We start from the raw sequence: 18,564 nt of genomic DNA on the forward strand, positions 1-18,564 counted from the left end.
GGGACTGTGAAAGGCAATGCACCATGTTTATGTGAAGCTTGGCAGTCTGCCGGCTTGGGAGGCAGCAAATGAAAAGTGTGAGTGATTTTTTTTTTTTTTTTTTTTTGTGGAGCAGAGCGATAGGGGGATGGTTTGTGTATAAGTGTACACGTCTGTGTGTAGCTCCACGTGTAGTGGGTCTTCCTGCCGTTTTGTGATCACTGGCATATTTAGACTAATCATTGAGGATGGGGAGCATGTGTCTCCACGAATATGATCTCGGGTGCTCCATGCTGTTTGCCCATGCGTCTGTGCCTGTGTTTGTGTGTGTGTTTGTGTTACCACAACTCGCACAGGGGGCTTAAATGTCTCAGGCTGTGCTTGCACACGTGTTGGTGTATCCATTGGCACGAAACAGAATTTTACACATACAAACATGCTGAGTGAGAGCGAGACGTATTGAGGAGAAGAAGGCGCGGGCGATGAAGGAGAGGAGGTTGCTTCTAAATCAGAACCAGAGGTTGAGACAGGGTGACGGAGCAGAGGCTCAGATAGGGGGGTCGGCATATGTGTTCGTTTGTTACTGCATTGCACAGTCTGCTCTACTCTGGGGTGAAGGAGGAACTTGGGTGGGTGGGGGCAAACAAGAATGAAACAGTAAGCATGTTTCGCCTCAGCCATGAAGCCTTTCTCCTGACTCTAGACCAGAATCAAACTCAAAGAACAGAGGCATCTTTTTTCTCTTCATTCCCATCTCTCCATTTTCTTTTTTCTGTTTCTCAGCTCTTTCCATTTAATCGCTCTATTTCCCTCCTTCTTGTTCTCTTCTCTTTGTTGCTCTCTCTCCCAGTCTTTATCTTCATGCCTTAGTATGTGTGTGTGTGTGTGTGTGTGTGTGGCTGTCGCCCCCTCTCTGCTTGTCTCTCGGTGCGTGCCACTGCTGGCTGAGACTATGCTGGGGATATTTCTGTCAGCCACTATTTATTTATTGATGGCAATGCTGGTTAGAGTTTTTTCTGCCCACATGTGTGCTTCTGTCAAGAGAAAGTGAGGTGTTCAGAGGAAATCTTTACTTCCCTTTCCTCCGTCTTCACCATTCCATTTCATGGCTGCTCCAGAGTAAATATTTGTCAGCCTCTGTCTTAATGACAGTGCAACCCAGGAAGTTTTGGCTCTTTGACCTCTTACGGAACTAGCTGCTCTGTCCATGCTCTTTGGCTTGTCTCGTGGAAGATGAAAGGCTGGTGTTACTGACATGGAAGTTTAAATTATCCCTTAAGGAGCACCACCCCCACTCTGCTGTCTCTTAGACAAAAAGCCATTGCCAGCTACCAGCCACTCTGGCCACTGGCATCCTTCAAGAAGCAAGAATGCATATAGAGAACATTAATGTCAAGTGTTGTTGCATGTCAGTTCCCCGTTAAACTCTGAAACTCTGGGAGTCTGTTGACTGGCGGTACCAAGTGGCAGGTCAATGGGAAAGCTGTTTATTTTCTTGTTCGTCTCCCTTGGGCAAATAGGGGCCAAATTGTAGACGTCCATCCCATAGATTGACATCTACACTCTGTCGCTCATCTGTCTCATGCCACACTCACCTGTTATCAACAGAGGAGTGAGACTGAGACAAGTCTGGGTGGTCGGTGGCGGAGTGGGTTGTGCAGGCCTCACTGCGGTTTCTCTGGTTCGAGTCCCGCCTCAGACGGCTTTTGCTGCATGTCATTCCCCCTCTCTCTGCTCCCTGTTTCCTGTCTATCTTCAACTGTCCTTTCTAATAAAAGCCCAAAAGAATGATATTTAAAAAAAAAAAGAATGAGACCACTCCAAACCGTGAGTCCTACCGTACACCTCAATATTCTCCTTTCCATGGCTTTGCTCTCAGCAGGGAAGTTTAGGCTCTACAGTGTTGTTTAGCTAAAGTCAAACTGGGTTTATTATATATTACAGGAGTACTGCCATTTAGATTAATTGTTTTTTTTTCTATGTAGTCGAGGATCACTTTTAAAGTTGTTAGTTGTGAGATGTAGATGACTTATTGAAACTAGACTTTTTATAAAAAATGGACACAGCCAGCGTGAAGTCTTCTATCCACTTTATAGATTACTGTTTCCAAGTCTTGAGTTTGTCATTTGGTTGATGCTAACTTGGTTTTTTTTTAAGCAGGAAAGGTGTGTTAGAGGTGGAGCTGTCTGACATGTTGGCAGATTGTATGGTTGGAGATCGAATGCCTTTGCAAAACCTACTCAAAGCTGAGGGTGGAACATGGCATCAAGCAACGGAGAAAGAAAGGAAGAAGGCTCTGAAAAAGGAAAAGGGCCTTCTCTTCTACTTCCATTATGTTGTCTTCACAATCAGCAGTTTCTACAACCATCAGAAACTTGAACAGTTTTTTTTTTTTTTAACTGTAAACAGTTTTAAAGCCCTAAACCTACTATTTTATGACTATTATTTTCGCCAAGTTGAAGCTTTTAGTTTGTGAGTAGATCTGCTGTCAAACTGTCAGAAATCTCTCTACCGCCAGTGAAATAATGACTAAATACTTAATACCTCCTTACCTGGAAACTACACGGACTTCACTTGAATAAAACACGTAAAAAAAATCAGCTGTGCTGTTTCAAACAGAATCAGACTGATTGGGAGCTGACCGGACGAAGACGTTTTCTGTGATACTAATGGTGTAAATGACTTTGTATTGTGAACAAAGCAGAGGTTTACACCGGAAACACTTGTACTGGCAGAACCTCAAAGGTCAACTGAAGTAGAAGCATCTAACACATAGAGACCCATATCACCCCAGCTCCCCCCCGATGGTATTTTCACCTTATCAGTTCCCCACGACTTTGCCTGTTCTGCTTCTCTTACATCTCCTTCCTTATTTGTGCACAAGCTCTCAAGTTTTCTTCTCTTTCTTTTCCTTTTTTTCCATTCTCTTTCCTTATTCTTCCTAACACCTTTCCCTCCTTATTTGCTGCCTGCCTCCTTTCTCTCCCTTTTCTCAAAAATGCCCCTGGGCCCTCAGAGTTTCAGCGAGCTCCACAGACCAACCATTGTCTTGGGAATGTGGTTTGCTGTCTCCACTCACCTCGTCCTCCTCGTCCTCCTCCCCCTTCTGTCTGGTAGGAGACAATGTTAGGTGGTGTTCCAGCTCCCGGGTCCTCAAGGCCACTGTGTTTAAAAACTCTAACCTGTCTAACCTCAGGACCTGGATCAGTACAGCTGATCAGGATAAACTTGGCTGTGACAAGTGGACAGGTGGTGCTTGACATTTGTATTCGTCTGCTGTTGAAATGAGGCAAGAGATGCACGCCAGTTCGCAATCAATATGAAAAAAATTTCATAAATGTTCAACAGTTCAAAGATATTCTAGTTTATTATTGACTGCTTCGTCCTTCTGTGGTGCATTTTATCATTTCTTGTGAGGATTTCTTCAAACTGACTGTATGTATCTGCAAGGGGGAAGTAAAGGCTCCATGTGAATTTCTATATTTATCAAAATATTGGAAGCTGATCTCGTGAGTTGTGACTCATGAGGTGGAGGTGGTCAACACGGCGGTGCCTGTGGGATACAAATGGAAATTGGTAGCGTGTGCCTCATATGTGTGTTTCTGACTGTGTTTGTGTGTGTGTGCGCATGTCTCACATGCCCAGCCCCCAAATGTCTGGCGCTCAGGAGGACTGCTCCTTTGGGAATGCCTCTTCCTGCCTGGCCCTGTACACACACACGCACACACACACACACTAAAGCACATACATTTTAAAATAGAAATGGGGTGAGTGGATCAGACAGACGCGAGATGGTTTTAAATGTCTGATGTGCTTCTGTTACTTGCTAAACATAATCATGAGGCACACATTCAGCTCAGTGGACGGGTGTGAATTTGGACTGAATGTCAAATGCGTAGGCAATTATATTTTCCAGTAGAACTCTGTAACATTCTGTCAGAAGCACCAAGACTGGACTTTATTCTTCTCTTTTCTCAACCCATTTCCTCTATGACGGCATTATGCGAAGCATTATATGGTAATTCTTTAACTGTTGCAAGCTAAAGACGTCTAGCCTCAGCTTTGAGGGCCATCGTGTTGCTGTAGGCTCTGTGGAATGTGTACAGACCGAATAACTCTCCATTTCTTATCTTCACGGTATATAGCACCGGCACTTCCCTCTCCTTTTCATCTCGCACCTTCTCGACTCTGCAGAAATAAAATCCACTTGTGTTAGCGTAACATGACAGAAAGAGAAGAAGTAAGCAGAAGAATATGAAGTAATGCCTAAGAATAGGGAGGAGGTAGATATTGCTAACAAGGCTTCCAGAGACTCTTTAATTTTTAATAGTCCCATAGGAGGTCTGGCAGACAAAAAAAAATAGTATTTGCTAATTTTGGCAAAGTTTGAGCAGCTACTGATTTCTGCAGTAGCAATAGTGAAGTCTATAGGGTAGATCAACTGTATGGGAAGGATCTCTTTATAGCATTTATATTCGTGTTGTAATTTATTCAAAGTAAATAACAGTTAGCCTTGTTATAGACTGGCAACACAAGCATTGTGTACCCCGCTTCTCGCCCGAAGTCAGCTAGGATAGGCTCCAGCCCTGTGGAATTGGATTAAGTGTGAATAAAAAATAGATGAATAAATCACAGTTAGCCAACTTTCTAAACAAACCTCTTTGTTTTGTTTTAAGCATTTGTCGTGGTTTATCAACTGATAACTCCTGCAAACCTTTTCCTCTACTCAAGAGGAAATGTCTGTTGCACTCAAACAGACTTGTACAAGGGGGGAGGGGGGTGTTGAGATGTGGTGTTGCCACGGCGTCACTGGACTCACTGTATAGAAATGAATAAGGAGGCTTTGTTTGATTTTGTTTGTTTTTTTTGTCTCACAAGACTTAAGTTGGTCTGAATGCTACAAGAAAGCACTTGACATCTGTCTCCCTGTTGAGAGATGTTAACAAAAGTGAAACCTTGTAGATTGTTCGATCAAACGTAGTAACTTCATATACTTTATAAGTCACCGTATGTCCTCACGAGTCAAATAGGAAATAGGCACAAGTTTCTTGTGTTTAAATTGAATTATATATATATATATACATTTATATATATATGTATATAGTCCGCTTGAGTATTGAATACTGTATGAGGTTAAACAGAACTCAAATTTGACCCGATCTGTCCATTATTGGTCTTCTAAGACGGCTCAGTTGTACATGTGGTGTAGATGTAATATCCTTGGAGGAAACAAAATGGTACACAGTATATAGAGCCCAGAACCTGGGAATCTGTCTCATGAACATATGTTTGTTTTAGTGGCCTGAAAAGATTCACTATCTCAACAGTAAACTCGCTAGAAAGAGGATGCGGTGGATGCTTTTGCTAGTATTATTTCTAAAGATCAATAATTTAGCCAATTATCATCTTCCACTTACAATTTAAAAAGTCTTTCAAACATCTTCAAGAGGTGACTGAACTGATCAGTATTTCTTTGTTTCTTGCTATTTCATTCCTGCAGTGTTCAGAAATATTGCTGAATATCCTAAATTGAAGAATTAACTGTTGTTTAAACACGGAGAATCCCATTAACAATTAAGTAATAATTGAAATCCTTTGTTGCTGTAGTCTAGTTGTTTAAGTAGTCTGTAAGATGTGCGAACATGATCGTAGCCGCCTGAACCTACAGCAAATAGATATCTGCAGATATGTAAATGTCAGATTATTGTGCACGAAATGTCAGTGTATAGTACATATTCACTTCAGCTGTGTGAGAGTGAGGTCGTGTAAGCGAGTGTGTTTAGTCTGTCAACACATTGACAATCTATATTGAAGCTTAAATGAGAAAGCTCCAAGTCAATATTCTGGTTATTTCTTTAATTTTTCTAATGATTTACATAGTTTTTGTGTTGCCAGTTTTTTTTTTATTTTTTTTTTTTTTTTTCATCTCGGCTGTGTTCTGCAAAGCCCAGACAGCAGCTGTGAACCTGTTGATTTTCTCTTGTAGTTTTTCTAGGTGTAGGTGGAAGAGTTAAAAGTGATGGTTGAGGTTTTGCGGCTGAAAATAACGACTCTCCCGCCTGCTTGGTCTTTTGGCGGCGTTGCATTCTGGTCTGCGGAGGCTGGGGTGTCTGAGCCTCTTTTATGACAGATTTCTCTCTGTATTATTGTTGAACGCTGGTGTAAAAGGGCAGCCGATGAAAGACAGTCTTGCTCCGTGTTTCTGAGGTACTGACATAAAACACCTGGCGCAGCTGATGTTTTACACTTATTTACATTCAAGCTACGAGGAAAACAATGCAATAGACAATGCAGCATACATCACCACTTACTGCTTTTATAACTGTCAAAGCTGTTTAAGGGTGACTGCACTTGTTTGTGTGTGTCATTACCTGTGAAGTGGCCTTTCACAAGATGATCTACCTGCTCTGCCCTGATCTTTACCACTCTGTGACCTGCCAGGCTGAGCATCTGCAATCTACGACTAAGAGCAAGACACCAGAGGAGGCAGGACAGGATACGTTTTCCCCATCTCTGGCATCTCTTCCCCACTTTCTTTGATAAATGCTCACACACCTTTCATTCTACCACTGTTGACCTCACGTTAGGCTTTTGCCTCCAAGCTCCTAGCTCCAAGCATTCTATTTTCCCTAATTAGCAGTATTAATAATCTTCAATTAGGAATATAGGATTGTGCATGTGTGAGTCTGCCTCCTTTCATCAAACCGATGTGTACGTGCCCATCTGTGAACGGGTGGCATCAACACGCCCTGTCCTCTGGTTCTCTTGTGGTTTTCCACCCAACACCAACTGTCTAATGATGGAGTGAAAGGCCACGGGCAGAGTGGGCGGGAGGATGCATATCAGTGTGTGTGTGTGTGTATGTTTGTGTGTGCGTGTGTAATTAAAGAGAAGTGCCAGCAGGGGGGACCTGTGTTAGAAAGGATCACTAAAGAGAGCAGCAGGCCATCGCCAAGCTTTAGTCATTAACTACCGACACAGCCAATAAATGCTGCTGGGTGTGTGAGTGTGTACGTGGGTGTGTTTGTTTGTGTGTGTGTGGGGGGGGGGGATTTACACAAACCTGTTCATGTCAGGAGGTCAGCTACAAAATTACTTTAAATCACTGTGTGTTTTACTGAGTTTATGCACTTTTGTGTCACTTTGGTTTAGCTGAAGTAGGGTGTGCCTTTTCACAATGTTAAAACCCTTTTATTACTTTTGTTTTTTTTCTCCTTTATTTACATCCAGTTGTTTTATCTGCCACGTGGTATGTCTCTCTTCCTTCATTCTGTCAGGAATGGACAAGCAGATTTGCCTGTTTCCGCATTTGTTGGTTAGCTCTATCAGGTGTTTGTTTACGTGTGCGTACATGCATGCGCTCAGTTGTGTGTTTTCTTTCCTGTCAGGCATTGTGTGCATTGCCAAAGGTTGATTGGTTATCCCGAGAGGTAACAGTGGGAGTTAGTGCAGGTGCTCTGGGGCAGCAAGGGTGAGAGCCGGGCAATGTCCCCCAGCTACAGCTCCTTCCCTCTGGGCTTCCAGCTCCGAGCGGTGCCTGGGTAGCTGGGAGGCAGCTCCGGGCTGATGGGGCCCTGATATTGGGAGGAGATGCTTCAGAGATAGAGGCAGTGTGAGCAGGAGGGATATGTGTATGCATGTGTTTGTTTGTGTGCATTCTGTGGGGGGATCCCAAGCAGATTTGTTTACCGGTAATTAATTCACCTGATTGACATAACAGCTGCTGGAGCTATGGGAAAGCAGCAGCATATGTGCGAATGCGTGTGTGTGTGTGGTATATGCAGCACGCCTCAGTGCATACTCAACATGTGCTTGCATGTGCACACTGTTCTGCATACCTGTTTAGTGTGTGTGTGTGTGTGTGTGTGTGTGCATGCCTGCACAGAGAGCGGCTCCTGCCACTGAGGGCATTTCCATGTCGCTGGGTTGGGAGCGGGGTCCCTGGCACAGCAGCCCAGCATCTCTTCGTCTTCCATCGATTAGACCCGTCTGTCGTCTGGCAGCCATGCTTACACACTCCTGCTTCACTGCTAATCTTTATAGAGTTGACTTCACTGACAGACTTATTGGAGCACTTGAAGCTGAGGAAAGAGGAGGAGACGCAGGGCTTTGACAGAAGGACAAATGAGAGAGCTGGGAGGAGAGGTTGATTGCAATAACAGTAAGGAGCAGCTTGAAGACTAATTCCTGGTTTGATTTACACACAACACTGCGGGCCAGATGGAAATAGCTGTTTGTCTGAAAATCAGTGTACACGCCACACAAACGACATGTATACACACACAATGGAGCATTCATTTGAGCTTGAGGCACTTCCGTTAATGCATAAGCCTGTTTTTGCCAGCACAGACATTAGTTCACCAGGAAGTATTTTTCCTTTTTTATGTTTGGTCTTTCTTTATAGTTCTTGTGCATCAAGGACAAGTTCTGTACATTGATATTTCCTAGCTGTTTTCAGCGGGTTGGGCTTTTTTGTGTAGCTGGGTTGCAGACAAAGAATGACGTAAAAATTAGAGGATGTTGCAAAGGCAAACAGAAGCTTTTGTGTAAGCTCATAGAAGAGTTGGATTGGACTCTGTTTGCCTGCATGTCTGAACTTTGTTTTCAGAGCCTTAGGGTGCCAAAGAGAACATATTTCATGTGTTTATGAAAACATGTCTGTGTTTGGATGGTCAGGTCAGACAGACTCTTCACAACCTGAGAGAAAGACAAGGCACACATATCAGCAGACACACAAACAGGTTGGTGTCAGTGTTGTTGTGGCCAGTAGGTAGCAGTCTGTTGGCCTGCTTGTTTGGACCCAGATAACAGCAGATCCATTACCCCCTGCAAGCCCAGGTCTGATCACTGGACAGATAGAGCTGCTCACTCACTGTCTGTGGGCTGCAGCCAGGCTCCAGTATGGAGCTAAAGAGGATCCCAGTCAGGGGCCAAAGCAGAGCAGAACCCCTTCTGTTAAAGGAAATGATCAAATACTCTACATGTTCCATGATAATGCCTTGCACATGTTGAAGGAAAGGGACTGGTGGGAAAGTTTGCCATGTATTTGATTTGCAAGTAATTCTTTCATCAGATAGCTTAGGGTGGCAGTTGCCATCTTCTTGTCTCTCTTTTTGATTACTGGGGTTTCTTGCAGTCTTAATCGATAAACACTATCAAACTAAATCAAACATAATATTCACCTATTTAGTTTTTGTCGGCACCGTACTGGGTTCTCTTATTTTAAGATGAGCCATCGCATGATCAGTCTGCTTTTGGAATTTCCCCTCAGGCTAAAGAAGAATACATTTTGAGAAATATGTCCATTTGCTCTTTTAAACTCCCCCTCCAGACATTTATTAAACCCCTAAAAACTCATTTTTGTTCATTAAAATTGCATATTTAGATTTTAGAGTTTCCTTATGCTTTAGATTGGAGAGTGGCACGGGTCCTGTGATCGACCTTTTAGTAAGAAAGCGAAAAAGACTATATGGAATGACTGCTTAGAACTTTCAAGTTGCCTTCAGTTGTTTCACAGAAACATGAACAGCAGTAATGGCTTGCTTCACTTGCAAGAAAAATGTATATGTACCTCAAAAACCAAACTGCAAACTCCAGTGGATCACATAGAGAACATCCAAAAAAGAGGGAAAATGGACTAGAAATTTGAATAAAAACACATTTTTTAAAGCTCTTCTCAGTTTGAAGGAGGCGTGGATGGATGTTATGTAGCAATTAAGTTGGATCATTGCTTAAAAATGGAAGCTGAGAGGAGAAATCTTGTATGAAAATTGGTTTGAAAAGATAATGTGATGAAACAGTGTCACGAGATGTGGCTCTGATTTGTTTGGCGATTGCTTTGTGGAGGTGCAGAGAGGCTGTGAGCTAAAGGAGAGTGATGTGTGTGAGGAGTCAACGCTGTGCAGGTATTGTGTATCGGGTTTGTTTGTGTGTTGGGAGGGAAAAAGGGAGATAGCTGTGGCATACCGGGCAGCTATCAAAAGCCACAGGCTGCTTTAAACTCTGTGTCTTTCTATTTCTTTCTTTCTTCTCGTTCCTCTTTCTTCTTTCATTTTTTTCTCTTCTCTTCTCTTCTCTTCTCTTCTCTTCTCTTCTCTTCTCTTCTCTTCTCTTCTCTTCTCTCTCTCCGTCCTTCCCCCTCTCTCTCTCTCTCTGCTCCCTGGCCGTGCTGATGATTGACGGCCTGAGGGTTTTAATGGGCACCGGAGAGCAGGAGCTGAGGTCGGGGTTGTCATGGCAACTAGGAGAAGGGGCCTTTTGCTGCTGCTTCACCTGAGTACTGTGGAGCCTCGTTGGCTGGCTGAGGCAGGCAGCCACACACACACAAAGACACATGTGCTCATCACACATACTTCCATACCAGCACCACCTCTTCCACTCAGCCTTCCTCCTCTCCCTGAGATGCCCTGCCACCTAACCAGGCATCTTTCTTTGCTCATTTTCACTTTGTCCTCCTTTTTTCTTTCTCTTCCTCTCATATCCTCTTTGTCTTTAGTCTTAGCTGCTGCTGATCCCTTAATGCTCCCAGAGACAACACAGCTGGTTAACTGTGTATATGTGTAAATTTGCAGAATTTAACCTTTTGTTTGGTCTCTAAACTAGCCCTTGACCTGCTGTTTTGCACAGAAAAAAAAAAAAATCTGCTCCATCAGTAAAGCTGGTTTCAGACAGTGTTTGTTTTGTGACGTCTGCTGTAGAAGTCCTAAATATGGAAAAATGTTCGAAGTAAACGGAAAGATCCTAAAGGACGGTCATGCCTTGCACAAGGAAATAAGCAGTCACCACTGAAAAGAGCAGCATCTCATTTTCACATTTCACTCGGTGCATCTTGACTCAAAAGCCCATGTTTATCTTGCAGTGATGATTATCGGCCCCAGCAATGAGCCCACTCAGATCTGCACAGGTAGCACACCTAATGACACACATACCCAGGACCAGCAACAAAACAGCACAATCCCTTTAGGCTGCATATTACTTGAACCGGGCCCAGATCTAGTCCCGGGTCTCAGTTATTTAGAACTGAGAGTTTGTACATTTGCAGGTTTGCTAGATCAAAAAAGATTATGAAAAATAAGGATGAAAAACATGCTGGTTGTCATGGTTGTTAGATCCAAGGACACACGTGACAACACAGAAAATAATTCATAACCCTCTAACTATTGTTAATATTCACCTTTCAGATGAATCCAAATCTGATTTTTAATTACCAAAGTATTCTCTGTATTCTTTTACTTTGAGGTCTGGTAGATGCCTTTGACCTCTTCCTTCTTGTGCTTTTCCACTGTCGAGTCTGAAAGAAACTGAAAGCGTCCACACTATGTCTTTAGAGTAATGCAGAGGCATATTTAATGTGTTGTTCTTCACTGTCTCACCTCTCGCTACCCTTTCAGAGAACTTTCTATCTCTTCTTCACTCCTCCCCTTCGTTTCATATTTGACAGCTCCTACTGTTTGAATATCTCTTTTTCTTTTTGTTTCTGTGGTTTTGGACTCATGTCAATGGGCTTTATGTTTTGATCAGAGTCTAACCGATTCGCACCTTCTCACCAGTGTTGAGTGTGTGAACGTGCGTCCTGCCTTATGGCCTCGGGACCTGTTATTTAGCGTCTGTGCCGTGCAGGTCATGCGGGGCAAAGAGGGATTGCCTGTAATGGAAGTGAATGAAGATCTAGTTGCATTGGGGGAGGGGCTGTGTGGTCGCATTTTCTGAGTCCGTGATTGATGAAATGGGATTATTGACATTATTGTCAAAATGATTCATATGAGAGTTTTCTGATCTGTTGACCTCATGTTAAAGGTTATGTTTAAGCAACTTAATCCTCTTGGTTAAGTTTAGTGACACATTTGGCTGTTGTCATGGTTAAGACAAACCAAGACTGACTGACAGACATTTTGTTTTTGCCCATCCATCTTCTCCAATCTTTTGAGAGTGACCCCAAGGTCAGGAAAACATAAAGATAAGTCGCATTTCAGAATTTGTTTGTGAGCGTCTTTATAGTCTGCCTCAAAATGTTCTGTCTGAATAACTCTTGTTCTTCCTCCTGTCACTCCGGCCAAGTGTGAATGTCAGGCTCTGGCAAACCGAAAGCCGACTGTCAGCTTCACCGCCTCAGAAGAAAACCAGAATAGAGAGTGTCACATTTGTCTTCTCCTCAATGTTGAAAATCATTATAATTGAGAGGAAAGATGAAGGAAATATTACCCGAAATGTATTTAGAGTCCACACTCAAGCATTGGTAGCATGCATACAGAAGGAAGGGCTGTTGCATAAATCAAAGATTATAATACTGATTTACATTTTTACATTATACATCAATCAGCCAAAATAGTGCTTGGAGTTGAGCTAAATCCATCAAAGTTTTGAGGAAAGTTTAAGGAATAACTTCAGTACTTTTACCCAGGGAAGTGTTTTTGTGACCCTCTGTGCAGCTGACAGAGTTGTGCCTCATTTTAAAGTTCAGTGGATTCTGAAAACGTATTGTCATTTTGGCGGTCTGCTGCTGATGCAATGTGCTGATTAGTTTACTAGAATCAAACAGAAATCTTGATTTTCCTCCTAAACCACAATATCTGCATTTGGTTTTGTGTTTTTCATCAAATCATTTATCAGTGAGCCAGCTAATCATATTCTCATCACTTGTAATCAGATATCCGTAATTGCTGTATTTGCTTGAGAAGGAATGTTATCAGTGTTGGAGAATTATATTTGACTGTCTAATTTTGGCAAACAGGGAATTATTCTAGCACCTTTATCCTGAAACATGGTGTTGCTACATTTAACAGGAATACTGAGAGCAAATTTTGTTTCTTTTGTGTCTTTTCAGAGTGCGGCCGCTGCCCCCAGTCCAGTGATGGGCAACATGCCACCCAATGATGGCATGCCAGGAGGACCCATGCCGCCAGGTTTCTTTCAAGTAAGAACCTTCCGTGAGACTTCATCCTTAAACCAACAGCCACCATCACCTCAACTATCACACACCAACCAACCCCCCCCCCACCACTCGCTTAGCCTACACTAAGCCTATCCTTCTGTCTCCTCCTCCTTTTTTAGCCTCTTTAGCTGTCCTAATCCCTGTCCAGATGTGTTCCCTTCTCTGTCTCTGCCTCCGTCCCATATTTCCACAGTTTGTTGGGTTGTTAAACCCCGGTGCTCTGTCTGATGCTTCTTTATCCAGAGACTAGATCTTACACTAGTGCAATGTTGTTTTTTTCAAATATGAAATGTGGAATTGGTACTAGGTTTGTTGGGAAGAATGAGGCTCTTTCTCCTCTGGTTTGTGTTGCCTCACTTGTTCCTCTTGCCATCACTGTTTGCTGATGGCCATCTCAGATGCTGGCGAGGTCACTCAAATACAAACACATATAAAAAGAAGTTTTCACCTATCTACATTCCCAGTAATGTTCACAAAATTACTGAGGATGAGGAAGAGACCTGAAAGTGTGAATTCCCCTTAACCCGCTTTTTTAGCAGCAGCAGTTTATTGTTTGAGTGTAAGAGTAATTGCGCATTAAATAGCATTTTTCTCATCACTCCAAGTTCAGGGAGCAGTTGCATTTTGTGAAATTTCCTACAGAAGGTAGAAGGAAATAAATCAGAAGTTTAGAACAAAACTTTAGTAAATTGCCTCTTCAGTTGAGTTGGCAAGAGCTCGATCAGCAGATTGATCAAAAACCTTCTGTCTGCACAGCTGATACAAAGCTCTGTCCAGCCATTGGTTTTCAAAGATTTGCAAAGTCTGGAAATCATGGGAAAGAAATACATTTCCCACAATACCTTTCAATCTTCCCCACATAAATGTCAGTGAATCACGTTGCATTTCATCTGGCTCTGAAGGGAAAAGCATGCAACCGTCACACTTGTCACACAACCATCTTAAAGGGATATACACGCATATGAGGCATTTGGTCTTTAAGGATTAATTAAGTATATTTACTTAATCCCTTGTAGGAATAATTAAATAAAATGTATGCTGTGAACATGTCGCACAAATTTCCATTTACTGGATATTTGCTATGCACTTTATGTATGTGAGACTGAAACCATTTGTCTTTTTTTTATCTTGTACTAGTTGACTGGCAGGATGTCGTGCACTGTGCAGCACGTGTGCGTGCGTGTGTCTGTACATGTGTGTGCGGTAGGGTCGTGGAGAATGTTAATGATGTATGAGCAGTGAGCAGGCCAGGGAGAAAGCTATCTGATGGTGTTGCGTGAGTGACATTGCTTTCCATAAATAGACCCTGTGCGCATGGCAGACAGACAGACAGAATTGGTAGAAGGAACAGGGGATGGATGGATGGATGCTACCTTTACTTTAATCTTCTCTACCCTCCTTTTCTCTCTCTACTTCGATCAGCTAATCTAAGGCAGCCATAAAGAAAGAAAAGAAAAAATAAAGATATGCCTGCGCTGTGAACAGCTATTAGGACTAAATCTGCTGTATGAGTCCCAAACTTAACATCACATTGCCTTAAATCAAGCTCACTCTGTAACCACGAAAGCAGCATAAATTAGTGGCATCCTTCAACTTGAGCTAGGAGACACATTTAGCTCTCTGGGTAACTGACGTCCATTCCCTGGTGAACTAATGGATGCCGTCCATGCTGTTAGTGCAGACTATAGAGTTTTCTGCAGCACATTTATTCATTTAAATTAAGTGGGGAAGCAGATTTTTCCCTCCCCCCAAGTAAAATTGTTGGGATTTTACTATTGCCCTCATTGCTCTTCGTAGGGTAAAGTCAGCCGACCGTCGATGTAGAACAGTAAATGGATTATATGGAGTAAACTGAAATTTCCTCGCTGCTTTCTCAGCTGAACTCTGGGTCAGTTTTCTTCCCCCTCTGCCGTTTCCTCTGTACATCTGGCATCCTTCTCCATGACATTTCCTCACTCTCTCTGTTCCTCTTGTCTTTCGAGACTATTATTTTCTCACACGCTGCCAACAGTGACGCATTCATACTCACTGACTTCTGGGTTCATGTGTGGCCTATGTATGTCTGCGGCAAAAAAATATTCAGAGTTGTGCTGGCGTGGTAATTAACATAGATGACCCCTGCGCTGTTAGCATGCTATCCGAGAGGGAGGGATGACGGGCAAAGTAGGGACAAAGGAGGAAAATGGAATTGGAAAGACAAAAAGGGTGTCCACTCTTCAAGTGTCCTAAATCCTGATTTATGCTTCTGTGTTCAGTCTTCACACCACGTACGATGTAACATTGTAGCTTACCCTGTTGTCCGACCCTCTAACCACCCCTTAGAAATCTAACTTTGGATGCTATATTTACAAGGTGTATTGCTTTCCTCAAGGATAATGTTTCTTTGAGGCAAAAATTTAATATGTAACAGGCTGTAACTGGATCTGACTTGCTCATGATACTAACACAGTGACCAATATTCTGTCCATGTGACCGGACCAGAATTCAGTGGTCGAACACACCATATTCTCTCACATCTTCCCTATTTTCTGCGTTGAAGTAATTTTAGCAAAAGCGAAACGTGACCTAATCCCTCATTCAATGAACTGGGGTAACGTTAAGTAGCCGCTGCCCAACACAAACTACTGTGTAAGTCATTAGCGTAGCTCGCAGCATAGATTCAATGCAGAGTTATAGATGGAACTCGCAGAGGGAGTCTGGCGGAGGGCTTCTGCAGTGAAAACAAGCTGAGCAGAGAGCCTTGATTTAGGCAGCTAGCCAGAAGAAGACAGAGGAAAAAGAATAAGTGCATATGGAGTATACATGTAGTATATAATCCTTGTTCTTAGTAAAAGTCCATTCCTGCTGCATCATGGCCCTCTGGGGAGGACAAGCAAAAGGGGAGATGACAGAGGGGGAGGAGAAAGAGTGAGGAGAGTCAGAGTGACAGAGTTAATGACAGGGAGGGGAGGAAAAAAGCAACAGAGGACACTGAGATGTCAGGAGTTTTTCAAAAACGAGAAAAAGGCTAAACTGTGCTCTTCAGATACAGGTATGTGATCCAGATAAAACCTCAGAAATCTCTCTTTGTTGTCATGATTCTACAATCTGCACGAGGCACGTCAGATACTCAAAAACTGTGCTTTCCATTAAGTCTGTAAAGCAGCCGGGGTGGGGCTGCCTCTTTCTACTTAACTGGAATTGTTCCTTTTGCCAAAAAAAAAAAGGGATCCAAAGTCAAAGGCTGGGCTTCTTACTGCAGGTAATTGCTGCTCTTCAGAGACAACACTAAAAAGCACAACAGGGGGATTAGGTTTGATTACACATTTGAAAAGCAACCAAGGTATCAAAGACAAATTTAAGTACCTGTTCAAAGCTGACACATGGTAAGCACACGGTGAATTTGGGAGTCATCTGTTCCCAGTAACTTATTTATCAAAGATAAGGCTGATCTCAGTGTTCATTCTGGTCAGTTATATTTCAAAGATATGTAAGTTGAAGTGTTGGCAGACAAAAAAAAAAAAAAAACACACACACATGATTGAAGAATAGTGTTGGATATTATCCATTACCTGTAAAGATCAGATGTCAAAGCTCAATGTTTGGTTGAGGTCATTGTTGTGTCTTCACCAGAGGATGTACAGCTCTGTTTTAGATCCTGGATGAATTAGGCTTTTACTGGGCGCAATGCAGCGCTCATATTACCTCAGCTTTGAATCAAACAGTGATCTATAACAGCGTTCAACCACAAAAGACACCAACTGCTTCTGTCTGAAAAGGCTATGTAAAACATTAAAAATGCCTTTTTTGACCACATCCACTTGAGCTATTTCAAGTTTTGAAAAGACTGACGCCGTAGGAGGCAGATGGGAATGTACGAGCAAAACTCTAAATTCTCTCCTGCCTGAAATAAAGCCAACGAGAAGAGGCACAATCTTTTGCTCTTATCATTACAGCTTATCCTTGACAGGGCAGCAATAAAAATTATACCCAACGATTCCCTTTGAATGACAGACTCTTGTGAATAAGAGGCAGTCCTCTGCTAACATTTTCCAAGTCCATTGTCTGCTGTCGCTTCTGTTAGACTTACAGTAGGTCAAAAACATTGATAGCAGTCATTGCAGGTAAACAGTGAATTAACAGTAGCCACTTTGCATCACCCCTATCAACACAATGCGTCTGATATCGCAGGGTTTTTTTTCCTGTTTAGAGACAGATGTGAGAACTTGTTCTTTTCATGTCTGTTGGGGAAACTTTAAAATATCAGAATGATCCTCTCACTTAAGGAAGAAAGGATCATAGACTACACTAAAGGGAGGATAGATAGTTTTTAGTTATCAGTGAGCTGAATCTGAAGCTCAGAAAACTGAATGTACATGTACTGCCAGTGGCATTTCTGGTGAGCATTTGAGGTAAAGAAGTAGGTCTGACACATTTTCTTTGTTTCACTTTTTGTAACTAGTTACTGATACTCGGTCACCTCTAATCAACTTACAGAGAGACAGTTTTGTACGGGACATTGCAGATATTGGACCAAACAATTGTAAGTCAACGGAGGAGGGAATCCTCAAAGCTTTCTAAAAAAGTCTTTGTTTTGCATTCTGGAAAATCAACTACCAAACAAAATGAAATCCAACCGTTTGTTGGCGTGATCACCCTTTACTTTATTGAAGCACCAGTTCTGACCGACCCCCTGACAAACCTGTCGCAGTTCTTTGGATTCAGTCTGTCGCTGTGTCCTACCTTCTCCTGCGGTCCCACAGTCACTCCCAGTTGGTGAGATCGTGGCTCGGAGGAGGCCGTGTCATTGTATAAAGGACTCAACTTTAGGTAACAACTTTAGAAGTCTGGGAGCAAAGCTGTAAAGATTCTGAAATATTTCCAAATTTAAACAGTATTATTACTCTGGTTAAATCCTACCCAAGTAAAAGTTACGTGTGTAAAATCTATTTCGAGTGAAAGTTATTTGTGTGACTGGCAAGAGAGATTGTCCTGGAACCTTTGCCACGCACAACAGGGCCATTTCTACAACCACAGATAGATGGCAGCTACAGATGATAACATTTCCTGCATATGCGTGTGCAGGTTGGATGCACCTCAGAGTCCAAAAATCCATCTGCATTTAGATCTTGTTATGTCCATTTCCTATTCCCAACCTTCAGAACTTGGTGTTTGAATGAGCATCTTACCTGCTCTGACCATTTCAATTTAATACAGAGTAAACATTTTTAATAAACATTAACAAACTGCCTAATAAAGATTTTCTGTAAGAATGACCATATTTACACAGAAATTGAACTTTTAAGAAGAGAACAAGCAATTTATCACTTCCATCCCTGTATGGCTCTCTGTTTGGACTTGGTGAATTTGGACCAATGTTGTCCCCGGGGTCAGCTGTCCCCGGGGACAAAAAAAACCCCTCCACTATAAGAGAATAGCGTGTTTCCTATCTCTGAGCGGACATGCTGGCGTGCTATATACCATGAGCTAGCAGGAGACCTACTGCTGCTCTCTGGAATGTTAGCAAGGAATGACAATGAGAGTGCATTCTCTGTGTGTGTGTGTGTGTGTGTGTGTGTGTGTGTTAGGGTGTGTGTGTGCGTGTGTGTGTGTGTGGTGCTTTTCCTCCTGGCTTTGTTTGTTGTGTTCAGTGATGCAGGGTGCTTTGTGCTCTC

General features: G+C 42.6%; 2 protein-coding genes across 3 annotated transcripts in view; one reads left to right on the forward strand and one right to left on the reverse strand.

The window, feature by feature from the left end:
- edem3 (ER degradation enhancer, mannosidase alpha-like 3) overlaps window positions 1-18,564 on the reverse strand; it is a 461,179-nt gene that overhangs the window by 214,076 nt on the left and 228,539 nt on the right. The gene's annotated exons all lie outside the window — the stretch shown is intronic.
- The window catches only part of ssbp4 (single stranded DNA binding protein 4), an 86,056-nt gene that overhangs the window by 48,072 nt on the left and 19,420 nt on the right, over window positions 1-18,564 (forward strand). For both annotated transcript variants that reach the window (XM_072389703.1, XM_072389702.1), the window contains exon 5: window positions 12,803-12,892. In XM_072389703.1, the coding sequence (XP_072245804.1) occupies window positions 12,803-12,892 (90 nt within the window). The remainder of the gene's footprint in view (window positions 1-12,802; window positions 12,893-18,564) is intronic.

The sequence above is a fragment of the Leuresthes tenuis genome, unplaced genomic scaffold (assembly GCF_036924035.1).
Source record: "Leuresthes tenuis unplaced genomic scaffold, fLeuTen1.0.hap1 SCAF_7, whole genome shotgun sequence".
In the NCBI taxonomy this organism is placed as follows: domain Eukaryota; kingdom Metazoa; phylum Chordata; class Actinopteri; order Atheriniformes; family Atherinopsidae; genus Leuresthes; species Leuresthes tenuis.